Genomic DNA, 15338 nt, shown 5'->3' with positions numbered 1-15338 from the left:
CCCAAACAGGACACTCTCCGGCCCCTGTCTGCGTCTAGAAATTCGGTCCATAAAAATTATGAACAGAACCGGTGACAGAGGGCAGCCCTGCCGGAGCCCAACATGCACTGGGATGACTTACAAGTCTGACTTACTGCCGGTAATGCGATCCAAGCTCCTGCTCTGGTCATACAGTGACCGGACAGCCCTTAGCAGAGGACCCCGGCCCCATACTCCCAGAGGGACACGCCATGAGGGACACGGTCGAATGCCTTCTCCAAATCCACAAAACACATGTGGATTGGTTGGGCAAACTCCCATGAACCCTCCAACACCCTGGAGAGGGTGTAGAGCTGTTCCAGTGTTCCACGGCCGGGAGGAAAACCACACTGTTCCTCCTGAATCCGCGGTTCCGCTATCGGCTGAACCTCTTGAAAAGAGGGACCACCACCCCCATCTGCCAGTCCAGAGGTACTGTCCCCAACCGCCACGTGATGCTGCAGAGGCGTGTCAGCCAAGACAGCCCCACAACATACAGAGACTTTAGGTACTTGGGGCGGATCTCATCCACCCTCGGAGCCTTGCCACCGAGGAGCTTTTTAACTTCCTCAGTGACTTCAGCCTGGGTGATGGACGAGTCCACCTCCGAGCCCTCGGCCTCTGCTTCCTCAATGGAAGACGTGTCGGTGGGATTTAAGAGATCCTCAAAGTATTCCTTCCACCGTCCGACGATATCCCCAGTTGAGGTCAACGGCTGCTCACCTCCACTGTAAACGGTGTTGGTAGGACACTGCTTCCCCCTCCTAAGGCGCCGGACGGTTTGCCAGAATCTCTTTGAAGCCAACCGATAGTCCTTCTCCATGGCCTCACCGAACTCCTCCCTCATGGCCTCACATAACTCCTCCTCACAGGTCCGAGTGGCCGCGTCGACAATGGAGGTTGAGAACATGGTCCACTCTGACTCAATATCTCCAGACTCCCTCAGGATCTGGTCGAGGTTGGAGTTGAAATTCTCTCTGGCACTTGGCACCAGGATACCCTAGGCCGGAGATCGATGATCAACTTTGTGATCGTTTCATCCGACCTCCGGGCATATGTTTTGGACACTCGGGTAAAGAGAGGGGCAAAAAAAATTAACATATTTCCCATTTGCTACATATTGTATAGCGTGGTGCTGGATGGAATACTTAATTGCTGAGATTAGTGCTGCATTACAGATAGAAGATTTATTAAATTGTGATAATAAAAGCCATTATATTGCCATTACACCCACATTAAAACAAGCCACATCATTAACTTTGATTAGACTGCAGTGGAGTTTATGCTCTAACTTAGCCATGGAAGCAAATTACAAGTAATTGCTGTATTAAAAAGCTGGTTATGAGACAGGCTTGACTTAGTTTGTGATTTTCAGATGGCCATTTGCTTGCTAAATTCCACAGGTCAGATTCTGGCTGAACCCAGTCTTCTCCCATGATGCTTTGCAGAGTGAAGTTTTGAAAATACTCAAGTCGATGACTGTTCGGATGAGAGAAGAAATGTTAAGATCATGGTGATGTAATTATGCAATGCAATGAAACCAAAATAATGTTAAGATATCTAAACGTACAAGTCTGGTCCCTGTCCTTCTTGTAGGTCTTCTCTAGGAACAGGATACAGAGACTCGTAAGTCCTTCCTGCACCCGAGCCATGGATGGCGTAGGAGTTCATCTTATTAATGCCCTGAGGGAAATACCTCCAAGGCAGAAGTGCTTCTCCCTCCCATATTTTGTTCGTTATATTGGCGTTGAATGATAGAGGGAGTTGTTGCTGTAACAAGTTAATGGTTAAAAAAGATATCAGGACATTTTTATAATACTCTATATATTTTTTGCTCCTGTACTTTTTTATTTTGTTAAGCATTTCTGAAGTTTTAATATTAAGACATTTACTGTTTTTATAAGAAAGTATATATGTGTGTGTGTATACATGCATACATACACACACACACACACACTACTTTTTTTTGTGTATTTTTGAGAAAATGCAGCCTTGGTGAGGATTAGAGACTTATTTCAAAATCATTAAAAAAACTTACCGCCACCCAAAATTTTGAACGGGACTGTAAATGTTTATTAAAAACTGAAAACATTAAAGTGGTCCTATTATGCCCTTTTACCCAGTCTTGATTTTGTTTTTGGGCTGTACTAAAATATGCCTTCATGCTTGATTGTTCAAAAAATGCATTATTTTTCACATATTTTACACTATTACAGCACGTCTGTCCCCCATCTGTCTCGAACGCCCTGTATAATTCCTTTCGCTGAAGACCCTGCTTCCGAAATGTACTGTGATTGGATGGCTGGCCCAGTGTGTTGTGATTTGCGAGTGTTTGGGAAATAAATGACACGGCCCTTACCATAACCACGAGCTCTACTCAGATGTTGGTGTCAATTTCAAACCAATTCAAGCCTGATTCAGACTTAGGAATGTTAAATGGGTCATCGGATGCAAAATTCACTTTTATATGGTGTTTGCATATAAATTTGTCTTTGCCGTGTGTGGACACAACCACCATACAATGAAAAAAATCCATTCGCTCCTTTTTTTATCCTCAAAAAGCCTAAACACTCAATAATCAAACCGTTTGGATTTTCAGAGCAATATGATGTCATATTGCTCATGCTCCGCCCACAACCGCTAACGGACTGTCCCGTATTAGCATATTTCCCCCTCAGCCATTTGTATACCATCTGCGATGGCAGCACTTTATGTGTCTTGTGTGACACCCCCATAGACAGTATATAAACTGGACACAGCGACCCCATAGGTTTCAACGGAGAAAAGTGAAGTCAATTAGAAGCACTCACTTCCTGATGGCTGAGTGTACTGCGCAGACTCAAACTGAGCTTGACGACGTAGATGTGACGTGAGCAACCCGTCTGTCTTCTAGCAGCTGTGCCGAGAGAAATCTGAATCATTCCCTTCCGAAACTTGCAGAAACTTGCAGAGACGGAGAGCGTGAGTAGGAGGTGTCCATGAGCTAGGAGCAGGAGCAACTTTTGCTAAGTATTCTGATTAATTACTTTGTCATTTTGCCTCCACGTCCCCCCGATTGCCCGCGAGCTTCTCCTCCTGTCCATATGGTAATCTCTCTACTGTGCGACAGAGAGTCACGGGTTATGACGCAATCATTAGCCTATTTTTACAAAAACTGCATCTACGGGGCCATAACGTAAGCTACAAGGTAATGGAGCCTTTTATACATTTTCGTGTTTCTTTAGAAATAAATAATGTACAAATGGAGTCTTTAAACGCCTCAGATGTAAAGTTGTCACGTTCTACACACAGGAAACGAGGGAGAAGATCCAATAGCAGTAAGTTTAATAAGGAAAATCCATAATCATAAACCAGTCCAGGCAGGGGTCAAAATCCAAATAAGCAGTCCAAAACAAGATACACGCAAGAACAGGCAGGAAACAGAACACAGAAGTGGCATGATAAATACAAGGACTCCGTGACATACTAAAACAGACAGGGTTATATACACAGGGAAATGACAATGCTAATGGGGAATTGGCTGAGTGCAATGATTAATGACAAGGGACAGCTGAGTGCAATGATGAGACAAGGATCGTGGGGAATGTAGTTCAAAATGTGACAGACACCGTGAGGAAGGAGGACATCTAGTGGACACCTGGAGAACACAACCTGACACCGTGACAAAAGTCGCTGTCAAAGTGACGCCAAAATGAATGGGAGTCAATGGAATGCTAACAGCAGGTGATGGTCCGCTAATCAATGGCGGCGCCCGGGGAAGCTTCAATATTTTATGAAACCCTGCCCCCCTGGACACCTCCATGGAAGAGAGGGGTGGGGTGAGCAGTTGTTCATTATCATTTAAAGAGACGTGCACCGAAACGGGTCGCTGTGAACAGAGCTGTTTTTGAGGAGATAAAAAGGGTGTCGTTTTACACAACCATTGAGGAATTTTAACCAAACTATGTTACAAACTTTACATGAAGACCCTAAAGAATCATACCAACTTGTGGAAAATGGGCATCCAATGACCCCTTTAACAAACAAGAGAACTGTGCAGAACAGATTTAGTGCACGGACTTTGCAAGCACGGATTTCACAGTGGTATGTTTTTTTTTTCTTATACATTATAGATGATGTTATCCACCAATTAATCGTGATATTTGTTGGAAAACCATGGTAATACAAAAAATAATCGACAAAATCAAGGTTAATTTTCCTAAAGGGTGGTGAACAATAAAACAAAAATAAAATATCTACCTTTGGAGTGGACTTTGAGCTTTGTAACTTTGCAGATCTTTTTAATGCTCAGACAGCAACATTACACACTTACTAAAGTTGAAAAAGTGAAAAAGCATAATAGGACCCCTTTAATAAACTGATGTACAGTGAATTTGCGTACCATGAACGCATTATGTTTTCCATTCAGTAGCAGAATAAGGTGTTGTCCATGTCTGTAATATGATATCAAAATATTATTTCAGTTACACATTAGCAATGACAAAACTTTCAGCGGCCTGAAAAACAGAGTAGGCTTAACTTACGGGCAGACTTCCACCTCTAGATATTGCTCAGTGTTGCTGTTCAAGAAGAAGGATTCTACCACTGAAAAATAAGTCAATAGCACAAACTGTAAATATTGTGTAAAAAGATATAGGAAAAGGTAAACATCTTAACTTAGTGTTTCATAAACCTTTCTTCTAATTCAAGTTCCTAGTTCTTATTAATGGTATTTATGAACATACCCTCATAGTCCCAGAGACCAGGGAACGGCTCTCCAGGTGGTCCGGCTGGTGCAGGGGGGTCATTGAAGAATGGAGCATTCACCTGCATTAACAAACCTTCCTCGCCAGGTGAGAAACGAATCTTTACCGGCTCATGATCCACAGGTAAGCTGTCCCAGGTGTGTCTGATATAGAACTCCATGGCAGTCAGGAGGATACAACCGCTGCAGACACTGTTGAGCATGGCAAAATCTTATTTTGTTCTAAAGCTAAACCTGAAATATTAATAAATGACTATCTTGTTCAGTTCTCAATATTATAAATTTGTAAGTATCAATATATGATTTATCCACAGTTCTGTGCTGTATTATGTCTTAAGCTGCTCAGGACACAGGACTGTCTGATATGCAATAAGGTTCAAAAGTCATTGATAAGCAAAGCATCTGATATCATAAACATGACACTTAACGTCACTTGATCACACCCTGTTCATTCATTTAGATGAGAAATGGCCCCATGATGTTGCCTGGTTTCTTCCACACAGAAATGGAATTCTCCATTTCTGTCACTGATGGTGTTTGGATTGGACCACTGTCGTCTTTGGCTTGCTTGGGGACAATTTATTTTCAATCATACTGATTTGAATATTAATTTGGCTTTATTTCATAATTGACAAACTGAATCAACAGTGAACATACTTGAGCTAAATAATGACACTATTGTTTTTTAACCCTTGTGTGGTGTTCATATTTTTGTTACTCAGCCAGTGTTCGTGGGTCTGGTGGACCCGCTGCATTTTTGGGTTTTTAATTCAACACAATCAAAAATGTTATGTTAAAGTACTCAACAGATGTTTACTTCATCCCAATTAGAAGCAATATAAACAGCATATGGTTAATATTTTCTCTTTACCTTTGTTAGATCACATTTAAGAATTGCAACCTCGTGTGGGAATGGCAGGAGTAGAAACACAAAACTCACTCTTGCACTCTTTCACACTTACACACAATCTTTCTCTCACGCGCACGCACGCACACACACACTCATGCACACACCCACAACAGACACACACAAACCCCCCCCCACACACACACACACTTGGAAATGTGGTGTACGGTCACTCTCCATAAGCATAATGGTTTTTCTAATGTACAAACTGTATAATCTATCCCCCTACACTAACCCTACCCCTAAACCTACCAATCACAGAAAACTTTTGGCATTTTTTGAATTTCAAAAAACACCATTTTAGTATGTTTTAGTATGAGGACACAGATGTCGTCATAAACCATGTTTACGTTGTAATACCCATGTCATTATACACATTTGTGTCCTCATAAACCATATACAAGAACATACACACACTAACAGCAGGCCCTGACAGGAGGAGGACAGAGTAAAGGTACACAGGACCTACAATTTCCACACTTTTATTAGCCCCGGGTCCAGTGGACCCGAACATCCTGTGTGTAATATAAATGTGTAGGGGGGGGTGTACAGTGTGTTTTCATTGAAAATGTGTTCTGATATATATTCCTCACAGAAAATGAGCCAAGGCCAAAACTGAGTCTCAGTTTGAAAAAATAATTAATTGTATAATTTTTCTTTTGATAAAAAATGAAAACCGAACACCATACAAGGGTTTAGCTGCTTTTGACCACTGAATTGAACTCTGTTTGTATCATTGATCATTATTTCCCTGTTTTTCGCTGTAAAACTGCTTTGAAACCATCTGTATTGTATAAAGTGCTATATAAATAAAGGTGACTTGACTTGATGTCATGGGAAGAACACTTCCTGATTTCTGGAGCGCAACGCGTCATAATCTGAAGACCACGCCCACCGGAGGGGGGAAACAGTCCAACGGTCTCCATTGACTTTGCATTGTGAGAGGCTGCCTCCTTGTCATTTCTTGCTTCTAACAAAAGACAGAATAATGCCTAAAAGCTGCTATGTGACAAGGTGTACAGCAAACAAGCTAAGAAACCCAGAAATAAGTTTTCAAGTAGCAGTGCTTCGCCTAAGTAGCTGTGCTTCGCCTGTGTTTCCCCATAATATAGTCCCAAGTCAATATCTGCCTAGGAAATCACCTAGTGTTAATCTGCATCGCTATTTGTACTCGTTGTGAATATGCAGGTCGCAAGAAGTAGGCTAATTACGTGTTTTGTTTTGTTTTTATCACTTTTACTCAGGACATGCTAGCTGGCAACAAAGGATTCCATTCATTGTGCTAAGCTAAGCTAGCGCCGACCATGTCAAACTAAAACAATGCATGCACTGAGACAAAAATGCTTTTACCCACCTATCTAAATGTAGGAAAGAATGTGAATAAACCCTATTTCAAAAAACGGTGGAGTGTTCCTTTAAATCTGGCTCCAGGGTGGGGTGCATGGTCCTTGTTCTTAAATCAATCATAAAGGGTTTATGAACCGCTCTTAGTCTGACCAGTTACCTAGGACCTGTTTACCTTGGGAGACCCTACCAGAAAATGGTATCGGTGAACTGCAATGGACAATGACCACGCGGTTCACTTTAGACATTTATGACTACTCGGATCAAAATACAATTTTAAGAGAAAATAACCAGTCCACAGCAACTAATTTACTGTTTAGTAGCAGTAATTCTATCTTATTATGAAGTAATACAGTCTTTTTTATCATTAATTATATGATACTGACTCACCAAGTAGAATGTATTCCTCTATTCAGTCAGCTTCTTATTAAGAATGCATCAAATTAATTAAATCTCAAACTTTCTCATACTTTTTCAAAGATTTACAATCTAAGATTTATAAAATGGATCACGACGATCAGAATTGCATCTGCTCCTCTCGCATGCTCGTCGACACCCATGGCGCGAATGACAGCTCTCATTGGTTGATCACTGAGCTTTTATGTAGAATGAATTCGCATATTTTTTAATATTCTTCATTTTTACATCTCTTATCGACTTTTATGAAAGGAAAATGATATCAGTAAATTGTGTATAAATTAAATAATTACCTTTATTTAACCTGTGTTACACAACATTGTAACACATTACTTTTAAAAGTAACTTTCTCCAACGCTGTAGTTTTGTAAGGACCACCCATTGGCCCAATGACGGAATCCAACGGTGGGCGAAGGAATAATGCGTGTATGTCTTTTCAGCACTCCAGTGAAGTTCACTTAATTTATTGGAATTTAGTTTCAATATTACTTTAGCTCTATGCTTAATCTGACTCCAATTTCAAATGATAATCAAATTTAGATTGTGTTTCTGATTAGAAAATAATCATAAATATTGATTATGAATTAATTTTGATCTTTGATTATTCTGAGCATCTCATAATTTCAAATATTCGTTCATTAAGGACCCAGTGTCACTTTGAGACGTCACGTCGCAAATGTGCGCTCACGATCACAAACTAGCCAGTCCTGAAATAGTCAGAGGGTGCTCCGCTCACTGCTGACCCGTAGGTGTCATTTTTTGTAATAGTTGCAGCGTACAACATGCTAAGTCAGGGATAGTCAGAAATCTGAAGGTCTTCCTAAGATAATTATTTCAGTCAAAGTTGCTCTTCTATCAGCTTGAATCAGTCGGCCCATTCTCCTCTGACCTCTAGCATCAACAAGGCATTTTCACCCACAGGACTGCCACATACTGGATGTTTTTCCCTTTTCACACCATTCTTTGTAAACCCTAGAAATGGTTGTGCGTGAAAATCCCAGTAACTGAGCAGATTGTGAAATACTCAGACCGGCCCGTCTGGCACCAACAACCATGCCACGCTCAAAATGGCTTAAATCACCTTTCTTTCCCATTCTGACATTCAGTTTGGAGTTCAGGAGATTGTCTTGACCAGGACCACACCCCTAAATGCATTGAAGCAACTGCCATGTGATTGGTTGATTAGATAATTGCATTAATGAGAAATTGAACAGGTGTTCCTAATAATCCTTTAGGTGAGTGTATATATATATATATTGTCCTTGCACTCTTTCTTGTGGCTCAGTTACACACCTGAATGAAAGGCTCATTAAGTATGCAGCCTCATTATGCGGGGGCATTGTCTCCTCAGGTGTGAATCACGCCCACCCGCATATTGCCTTTCCAAACAAAAAGTGTGTTTCAAAATTTAAATCAATGTATTGTTTAATGTGAACGATTAGGCAGGATGATTTTCACATAATTTTGAAGAAAAAACTCTAGGCGACAAAATGCATTATTCAGAAGTCTTATTGACACATATTTAGTATGTGTTTTGTGGCCTTATTTCAGACATTTTCATTTTTAGTTTTTTCAATAACCATGCATAAACATTATTTTCTCAAAAATACAAACATGTACATACATGTTGCTCACATATTATGGTAGCCCTGTTTGTGCTAAATAGAGTGTAATTATACCTTTTCCATGAATATGTTTATAAGCAACTGAAAAAAGCACAAATGTAAGGGCATGTCAGAACATCTCAAGGACCCCAAAAACACCTTAGACCCCAGAGGGTTAATCTACTGGAAATAATGATTTCTGAAAAATGCAGAATGAATCAAGATGTAACATTTATTTGTCAGGTAAAAATGTATCATGCCAATTACTCAAGTAAATGATTAAAAGCCAATTCAGAAATAATAAATACATGACATAATTTACTCAAAGATGACACTAAAAGTAAGCAATGCATTCCTGACAGAGACAAACAGTGGTGTGTCAGTGCTTTCCAACAGGAAAACACTGAAACACTTCTGTATGGGGGTGATCCTGGTAAAGGGTCCCAAAGACTGCTCTGTCACCTAGCCTTAAATACCCAGACTAGAACAAAAGGGTTATACAAATATTGTTTAGAGTTGTTTGGGTCAATCCATGTACCCCAGGGGGTAGCACCTGGTTTTGAGAGATATCTTGAAGAGAGAGGAGAAGAGGATTCTCCAAGTTCTCAATCTTTCTCATTAAACCAATGACTGCAATCAAAATTAAGACCATTTTACCAATCGCACTGAGACACTTAAAATGATCACTTATAATGCATTATAATAATGGCCGAAAATGTCGAAATAAAGATATTTTAGGTGCGTCACAGAAAAAAAATCCAATAATGTTTTAGTAGATTAACACAGAGACCAGTAACACAGACTGAATGTGAGTTTATCATTATGCATCAAAGTGCGCCTGTTATGCTATTTTAACAGATTCTCCTACAACAGGTTCACATGCATCAAAAGTCAAAAACACTTTAATTCTCTCATAATCTGCACTGCAGCGTCAGCTCTTTTCTCTCAGTGTCTGAAATGCTTCCATCAAGGATTCAGTCTTTCTAAGCCTCGCCTCTCTGAGAGCTGCTCTGCTGTGATTGGTCAGAAAGCAAACGCTCATTATCATATCTGCATCTCAGCTCTTGATCACAGTCTCTCTAAGCTCCGCCTCTCTGAGAGCTGCTCTGCAGTGATTGGTCAGAAAGCAAACGCTCATTATCATATCTGAATGTCAGCTTTTGATCACACTCTCTAAGCCTCGCCTCTCTGAGAGCTGCTCTGCTCTGACTGGTCAGAAAGCAAACGCTCATTATCATATCTGAATCTCAGCTCTTGATCACTGTCTCTCTAAGCCCCGCCTCTCTAAGAGCTGCCCTGCTCTGATTGGTCAGAAAGCAAACGCTCATTATCATATCTGAATCTCAGCTCTTGATCACACTCTCTAAGCCCCGCCTCTCTGAGAGCTGCTCTGCTGTGATTGGTCAGAAAGCAAACGCTCATTATCATATCTGAATCTCAGCTCTTGATCACAGTCTCTCTAAGTGACAAGATACATCACATGTGATATATAGACATTCTTAATGATCTTTCAGTGACTTGAGGGAGGGAGGGAGGGAGGGAGGGAGGGAGGGGGGGAGGGGGTGAGGGGGGGTTGAGTTGAAGTCAAACAAGGAGACAAGGAGATAAGTTTGGGCAGGGCAATGTCCTGTGCTCTGTCTTTGCTATCTTCTGTCCAGGGTGCATTTTATGTCTTTATTGCAGGATGAGTTTTGTCTTAGCAGTTTTAAATTTATTATAGTATTGTAAACTTATTGTCACATATTAAATGACTGTAGTGGATGACAGAGACTGGCTTGTTGAATGTTGACTAGCATACTCTCTCATAATGAGGTTTTATTAACAAAGTTCGGGAGGAGCACGTTCAGATAATTAACACAAGTGGAGAGCACCCAGCAATCAATGGTAAGAGGTATATATACACTCAGCAGTCGGGCCGAACTCCTAGCTCGAAGTCCTCCCTCCAGACAGCATGCCAAATATGCATTAAACTTTACCCCCTCAAATTGTATGTAAGTGTGAACTCGTGAATTTTGATTATTATGTAAAGAGGAGAAGAAAGCAGTGGGTGATGAAGTTTCTTTTCGTACAGATAAACCTCTTCCTCGTCCTGTCTCCAGCATCACATGGAAACACATAAACAGTGTTAGAACTATTAAAGGAGAACTCCGGTCAATTTTAACATTGAGCTCATTTTTTTGTACATTTGGAGTGCTGTCAATACAGAGAACAACGACAAAAATCGGTGTTGCCTACACCGTGTTATCCTCTTTTTAAAATTTGCACCCTGTTGACTTCAATGGGGCAAGTTTTAAACCTGCTTTTAGCCTCTTAACATCCTTGATGTGTCATTACAAGTGCACAGAAAATGTGAGTGATTCCTTCAGAGTGAACACGAGTTAATCTGACTGCAGTAGATGTGAAAGATATGTATAAAAATGATGTTATTTAAGCCAGCGCAAATACCTGTGTTTACATCCTGTTTTCGGCTGAAGTCCAAAGTAGTCGATTGCCGAGTTCACGCGCATAGGTTTAGTTACCTATGATCACGCGTGTGAACTCGGCAATCGTAAATAGGAAAATGTTGGCGTTATTTTGTCACTTACTGGGATTAGTATGCTAGCTGTAGCCATTTACATCCAGTCTTTGTGCTAAGCTAGGCTAGCGGTGGGTGCGTCAAACAGACTTAAAGCACGCACGGAGATGAAAAAGGTATGTATGGACTAATCTAACTCTGAGGGATACGGTGAATAAGCTAAAGTCCCAAAAAGTCGAAGTGTTCCTTTAATACAGAGACTGGACAAATCACTATTATAAACTAACAGTCGTACATAGTGGAGTTTATACCATTGACATCAGTGGTAAAGAGCAGGCACAAAGATTCTGTTATGGATGAGTGGATATTAAATATTATTACTGTAAAAGCATCATATTGTTATTATGATTTTTACTTAACATAATATAGCGAGTAATTCTGTCAACTTTTTTTTAACCTATTGTGAAATAAAATGTATTATATAATATATGTATTGTAGCTGCCGTCAAAGGCAACTCATATATTTCACTTAGCCTAAATATGGTTCACAGTTAAATATAAATATAAATATATATAAGGTTAAAAATCATATGATTAAAATAAATAATGGCTCATGGTCAATAAATAATAATTTCATGTTTATTTCTTTTTGTTAAAAACTTTGTGAAAAAAAGAGGGAACTTATTTTTTTGTTCCATGTGGAAATTATAGTTTGTTGTTATGGGGACGCTGCATCGGTGCACTCGCTAAGATCAGAGAGAGAGATATGTGCTGCGGCTTGCGAAACCTGCAGTCTGAAAGCCCCAGGAAGATTGTAAAGTTATCCATAAGTTTTGTCAGTGAAGTGTGAAGATTAATTGAGCCTTTATTAAAACTCGAGGGGAGTAACAATGTCGGTTAAAGGAGTTCACCCAAAAATGAAAATGTTGTCATCATTTACTTAGTAAACTTACTTGCAAACATGTAAGAGTTTGACTCTTCTGTTGAACAAAAAGAAGATTTTTTTTGAAGAATTAATAATTTTTGAAGAATGTTGGTACCAGACAGTTGATGGACCCCATTGACTTCCACAGTAAAAAAAATACTATGGATGGAATGGACTGGTCATCTGGAAGACTGACATGCTTTTTGGGCCGATTATACATCTCATCATTTATTTATTTTTTGTCTGACAGCCCATAAAAAATCAGTGACCCAATATTTTTGTTTTGCTTAATTGATGGATCTGGGGTCTTTGTGTCAGCGTAATGCATTTGTCCAAAAAAAAAAAAATTAAAACAAAAAAAATATCGACAGTCCGGCCGGCCCATGAAATGAGTTATTGGTGCCAGGTCTTTCTCCATCGGTTTGGTCTTTTTTGGGTTCAGCATTTACAGTACTGCTGCCATCTTGTGTACACTCATGGCAAATGTTTGATATCAGTGTCTGGCACAAGTGTGTGTCTATCCAGCAAGACGACCAACTCTGACCACTACATACATAACACATGAAAATTAACCACTGCATAACAAAAGTGCACTGCATAAACTACTATAATAACACAAATGAACTATCTGGGATCTGGATCTTTTTTTGCCCAGACATTAATTTTAGAGTGAATATTTGGAGTGTGCTCCCAAAAACAGTAGCTGTTTTATAATATCTGACTTACAGTAGGATATAGCCTGACACCAATATTTTTATATATTGTAATTGTAAATATGTAATTAAATTATACAAACAAAACTGTGATGGATACAATTTGAAATTGATTCAACTTGATTAAAAAACAAACAAAAAAAAACTTCACTACTGGCACAAATCTCCTTCTGAATTAGAATTTTTGTTTTCAAATAAAAGTCTTGACAGAATACATTCACATTTTACATTTGACAGAGGATTTTATTCAAAGTGATTTACATTAAATTCTATGCTTGCATTGCCCTGCATCACACTCTTCACATTGGCACTAGTGCAAAACAATCCCTCTGCCTTCGTAGCTACAGTAAATTAAATAATATAAAAAGCCTTCTCTACTTTCCTCCACAAAAGAAAAATGAAAAAAAAAAAAAAGCAGATTTTTTTTTTTTTTTACAGAACATTTAAAAAAAAAAATTAAATACAGATTTTTAGAAGCCATTTATTTGTACACAATCACACCTACAAAACTCTCTGTATGAGTTGGTGACAGTAAGAGATTCTCATCTTGTTATTAAATTAAATATCTGCATATTTAATAACAGTACATTCATATATTCATAACCTGAGGATGAAGTTCCAACACCCAGCGGACAGAAAGGTCAAAGAGCAACAGTGAAAGCTGAGAAACAGACACAGTTCTGAAGACAGACGTTTCAGAGCTGCAGTGGATTCAGTGAAGCTGGGATTCAGAGAGTCCATGATGAGCAGAAGTGTGTGACATCACACACTCACAGATGCTGTTTCTGAGGGAAAACGGGTGTTTTATTTACATTATAAAACATAGCAATGATTTTCCACAAAGAAATTAAATAAGCTTAATCTTTTGTCTCCCGCATCAAAGGAGGCGTCTTAAAGGTATATCACAAATCAGGTGGCCGTTACAATTTACAGTCAACGTGAATATTTATTAATACATTTATTACATACACATTTTTTTGAGCAAATGATAAGCACAGATGAAAGAATGGAAACACATTTTACGATTTTTAAAAGATTAAACAACAGTTGTCTTACCGTGAAAAGCTATGATAGGAAAAGGCTTATAATAATCATCATAGTGAGTGAAGGAATGACAGCTGCAACGACACATCCTTTGTTTGATGCTAATGTGGGGGGAAAATATGTTATAAAACCAATTCCAGGAAAGCATATTTAAATTATCATAGTAAGTTTATTAAATTATATCTTGCATTATTAAAGCAACACCAAAGAACTTTTCCTCTTTGGTCCCCCTACAGGTTGGAAGTGGAATTGTCCATTACCGCTGTCGTAAATAATTTAGCCTAACGCAGCCGACTGTCGCACGCTCGCTGTTTATCCAGCACCGGCATTGGAATGAACGATGTCCACAGACAAGGTAGAGTATGTTGCATGATTTTATGAAAGTATGATGTATTGCGACATCAGAAACGAAGAAAAACAAAATAATGACTATTGTAACGCTTGCCGTAAAGCAAGTCAAAATTGTAGTTTCTTATGTCTCATTCAAACTACAGAAACGCCACCCGATCTGTCAAACTTCCATAGTGCGGTTATAGCCGATGGAGGGCCGCAAAGCGAATGCAGGAGTGCCTTTCACCCTGTTATGACTTGATGAACCACTGAAACGATTTTGGAAACATTATTTTTAGGTGTAAAATATTCTTTAGTGTTGCTTTATGCATCTTGCATTATTGAATGATTGCATAATCTAAATAAAAGCATATTCTTCTTGCATACAGGTTGTGTTTAGTGTCCGTCCAGCGTCTCACCTTTAAACAGATCTCTCACATAGACCCGTTCACTGGTCTCCTCACTCGCTGCGTTCTGGAGTGTACAGGTGTAGAAGATTTCTGGATTTCCTCCTTTTGTGACATTAATGGACTCTCCTTTCGGGGTGATTGTCGAACCCTTCAGTGTTTCTCCAGCAGAATTCTTCCAGATGATTGTTTCACTGTACTCGCATCTCAAATACACAACATCGGGGTTATCAGTCTTCACTGTTATTATCTCAGGTTTGGGGACCCGTTCTGTGAAAGAAAACATATGAACATTCAGTCTATAAAGAAACAATGAAATCAAACACAACTACACTAGCATTGCAAAAAGTACTGTGACAGTACCATAGTA

At 39.4% G+C, this 15338-nt stretch overlaps 2 protein-coding genes across 7 annotated transcripts in view; both read right to left on the bottom strand.

Moving 5' to 3' along the window:
- Positions 1–15338, bottom strand: part of LOC307146818 (CD48 antigen-like) — a 122194-nt gene that overhangs the window by 81209 nt on the left and 25647 nt on the right. For 2 of the 6 annotated variants that reach the window (XM_079851117.1, XM_079851114.1), the window contains 3 exons: positions 14981–15238; positions 14244–14332; positions 13406–13972 (listed from right to left, as the gene is read on the bottom strand). The exons of 2 other annotated variants lie outside the window; for them this stretch is intronic. In XM_079851117.1, coding sequence (XP_079707243.1) covers positions 14253–14332; positions 14981–15238 — 338 coding nt within the window. In that variant the 3' untranslated portion in view covers positions 13406–13972; positions 14244–14252. Of the gene's footprint in view, positions 1–13405; positions 13973–14243; positions 14333–14980; positions 15239–15338 lie in introns of those variants that run through there. 2 more of the 6 variants (XM_079851116.1, XM_079851115.1) reach the window with 2 other exon arrangements.
- LOC307150306 (UPF0462 protein C4orf33 homolog) lies at positions 1276–5240 on the bottom strand. The gene is made up of 6 exons (XM_079857411.1): positions 5196–5240; positions 4743–4954; positions 4542–4602; positions 4400–4451; positions 1589–1788; positions 1276–1497 (listed from the first exon to the last, which is right to left on the bottom strand). The coding sequence occupies exons 1-6, from the start codon at positions 5216–5218 to the stop codon at positions 1311–1313; spliced, it is 735 nt and encodes a 244-aa protein (XP_079713537.1). The 5' UTR covers positions 5219–5240; the 3' UTR covers positions 1276–1310.

This window comes from Squalius cephalus (genome assembly GCF_949319135.1).
Source record: "Squalius cephalus genome assembly, chromosome: 2".
NCBI lineage: Eukaryota > Metazoa > Chordata > Actinopteri > Cypriniformes > Leuciscidae > Squalius > Squalius cephalus.
Note: the sequence above shows the minus strand (reverse complement) of the source record. Positions and strands in the feature narration are given on the sequence as shown.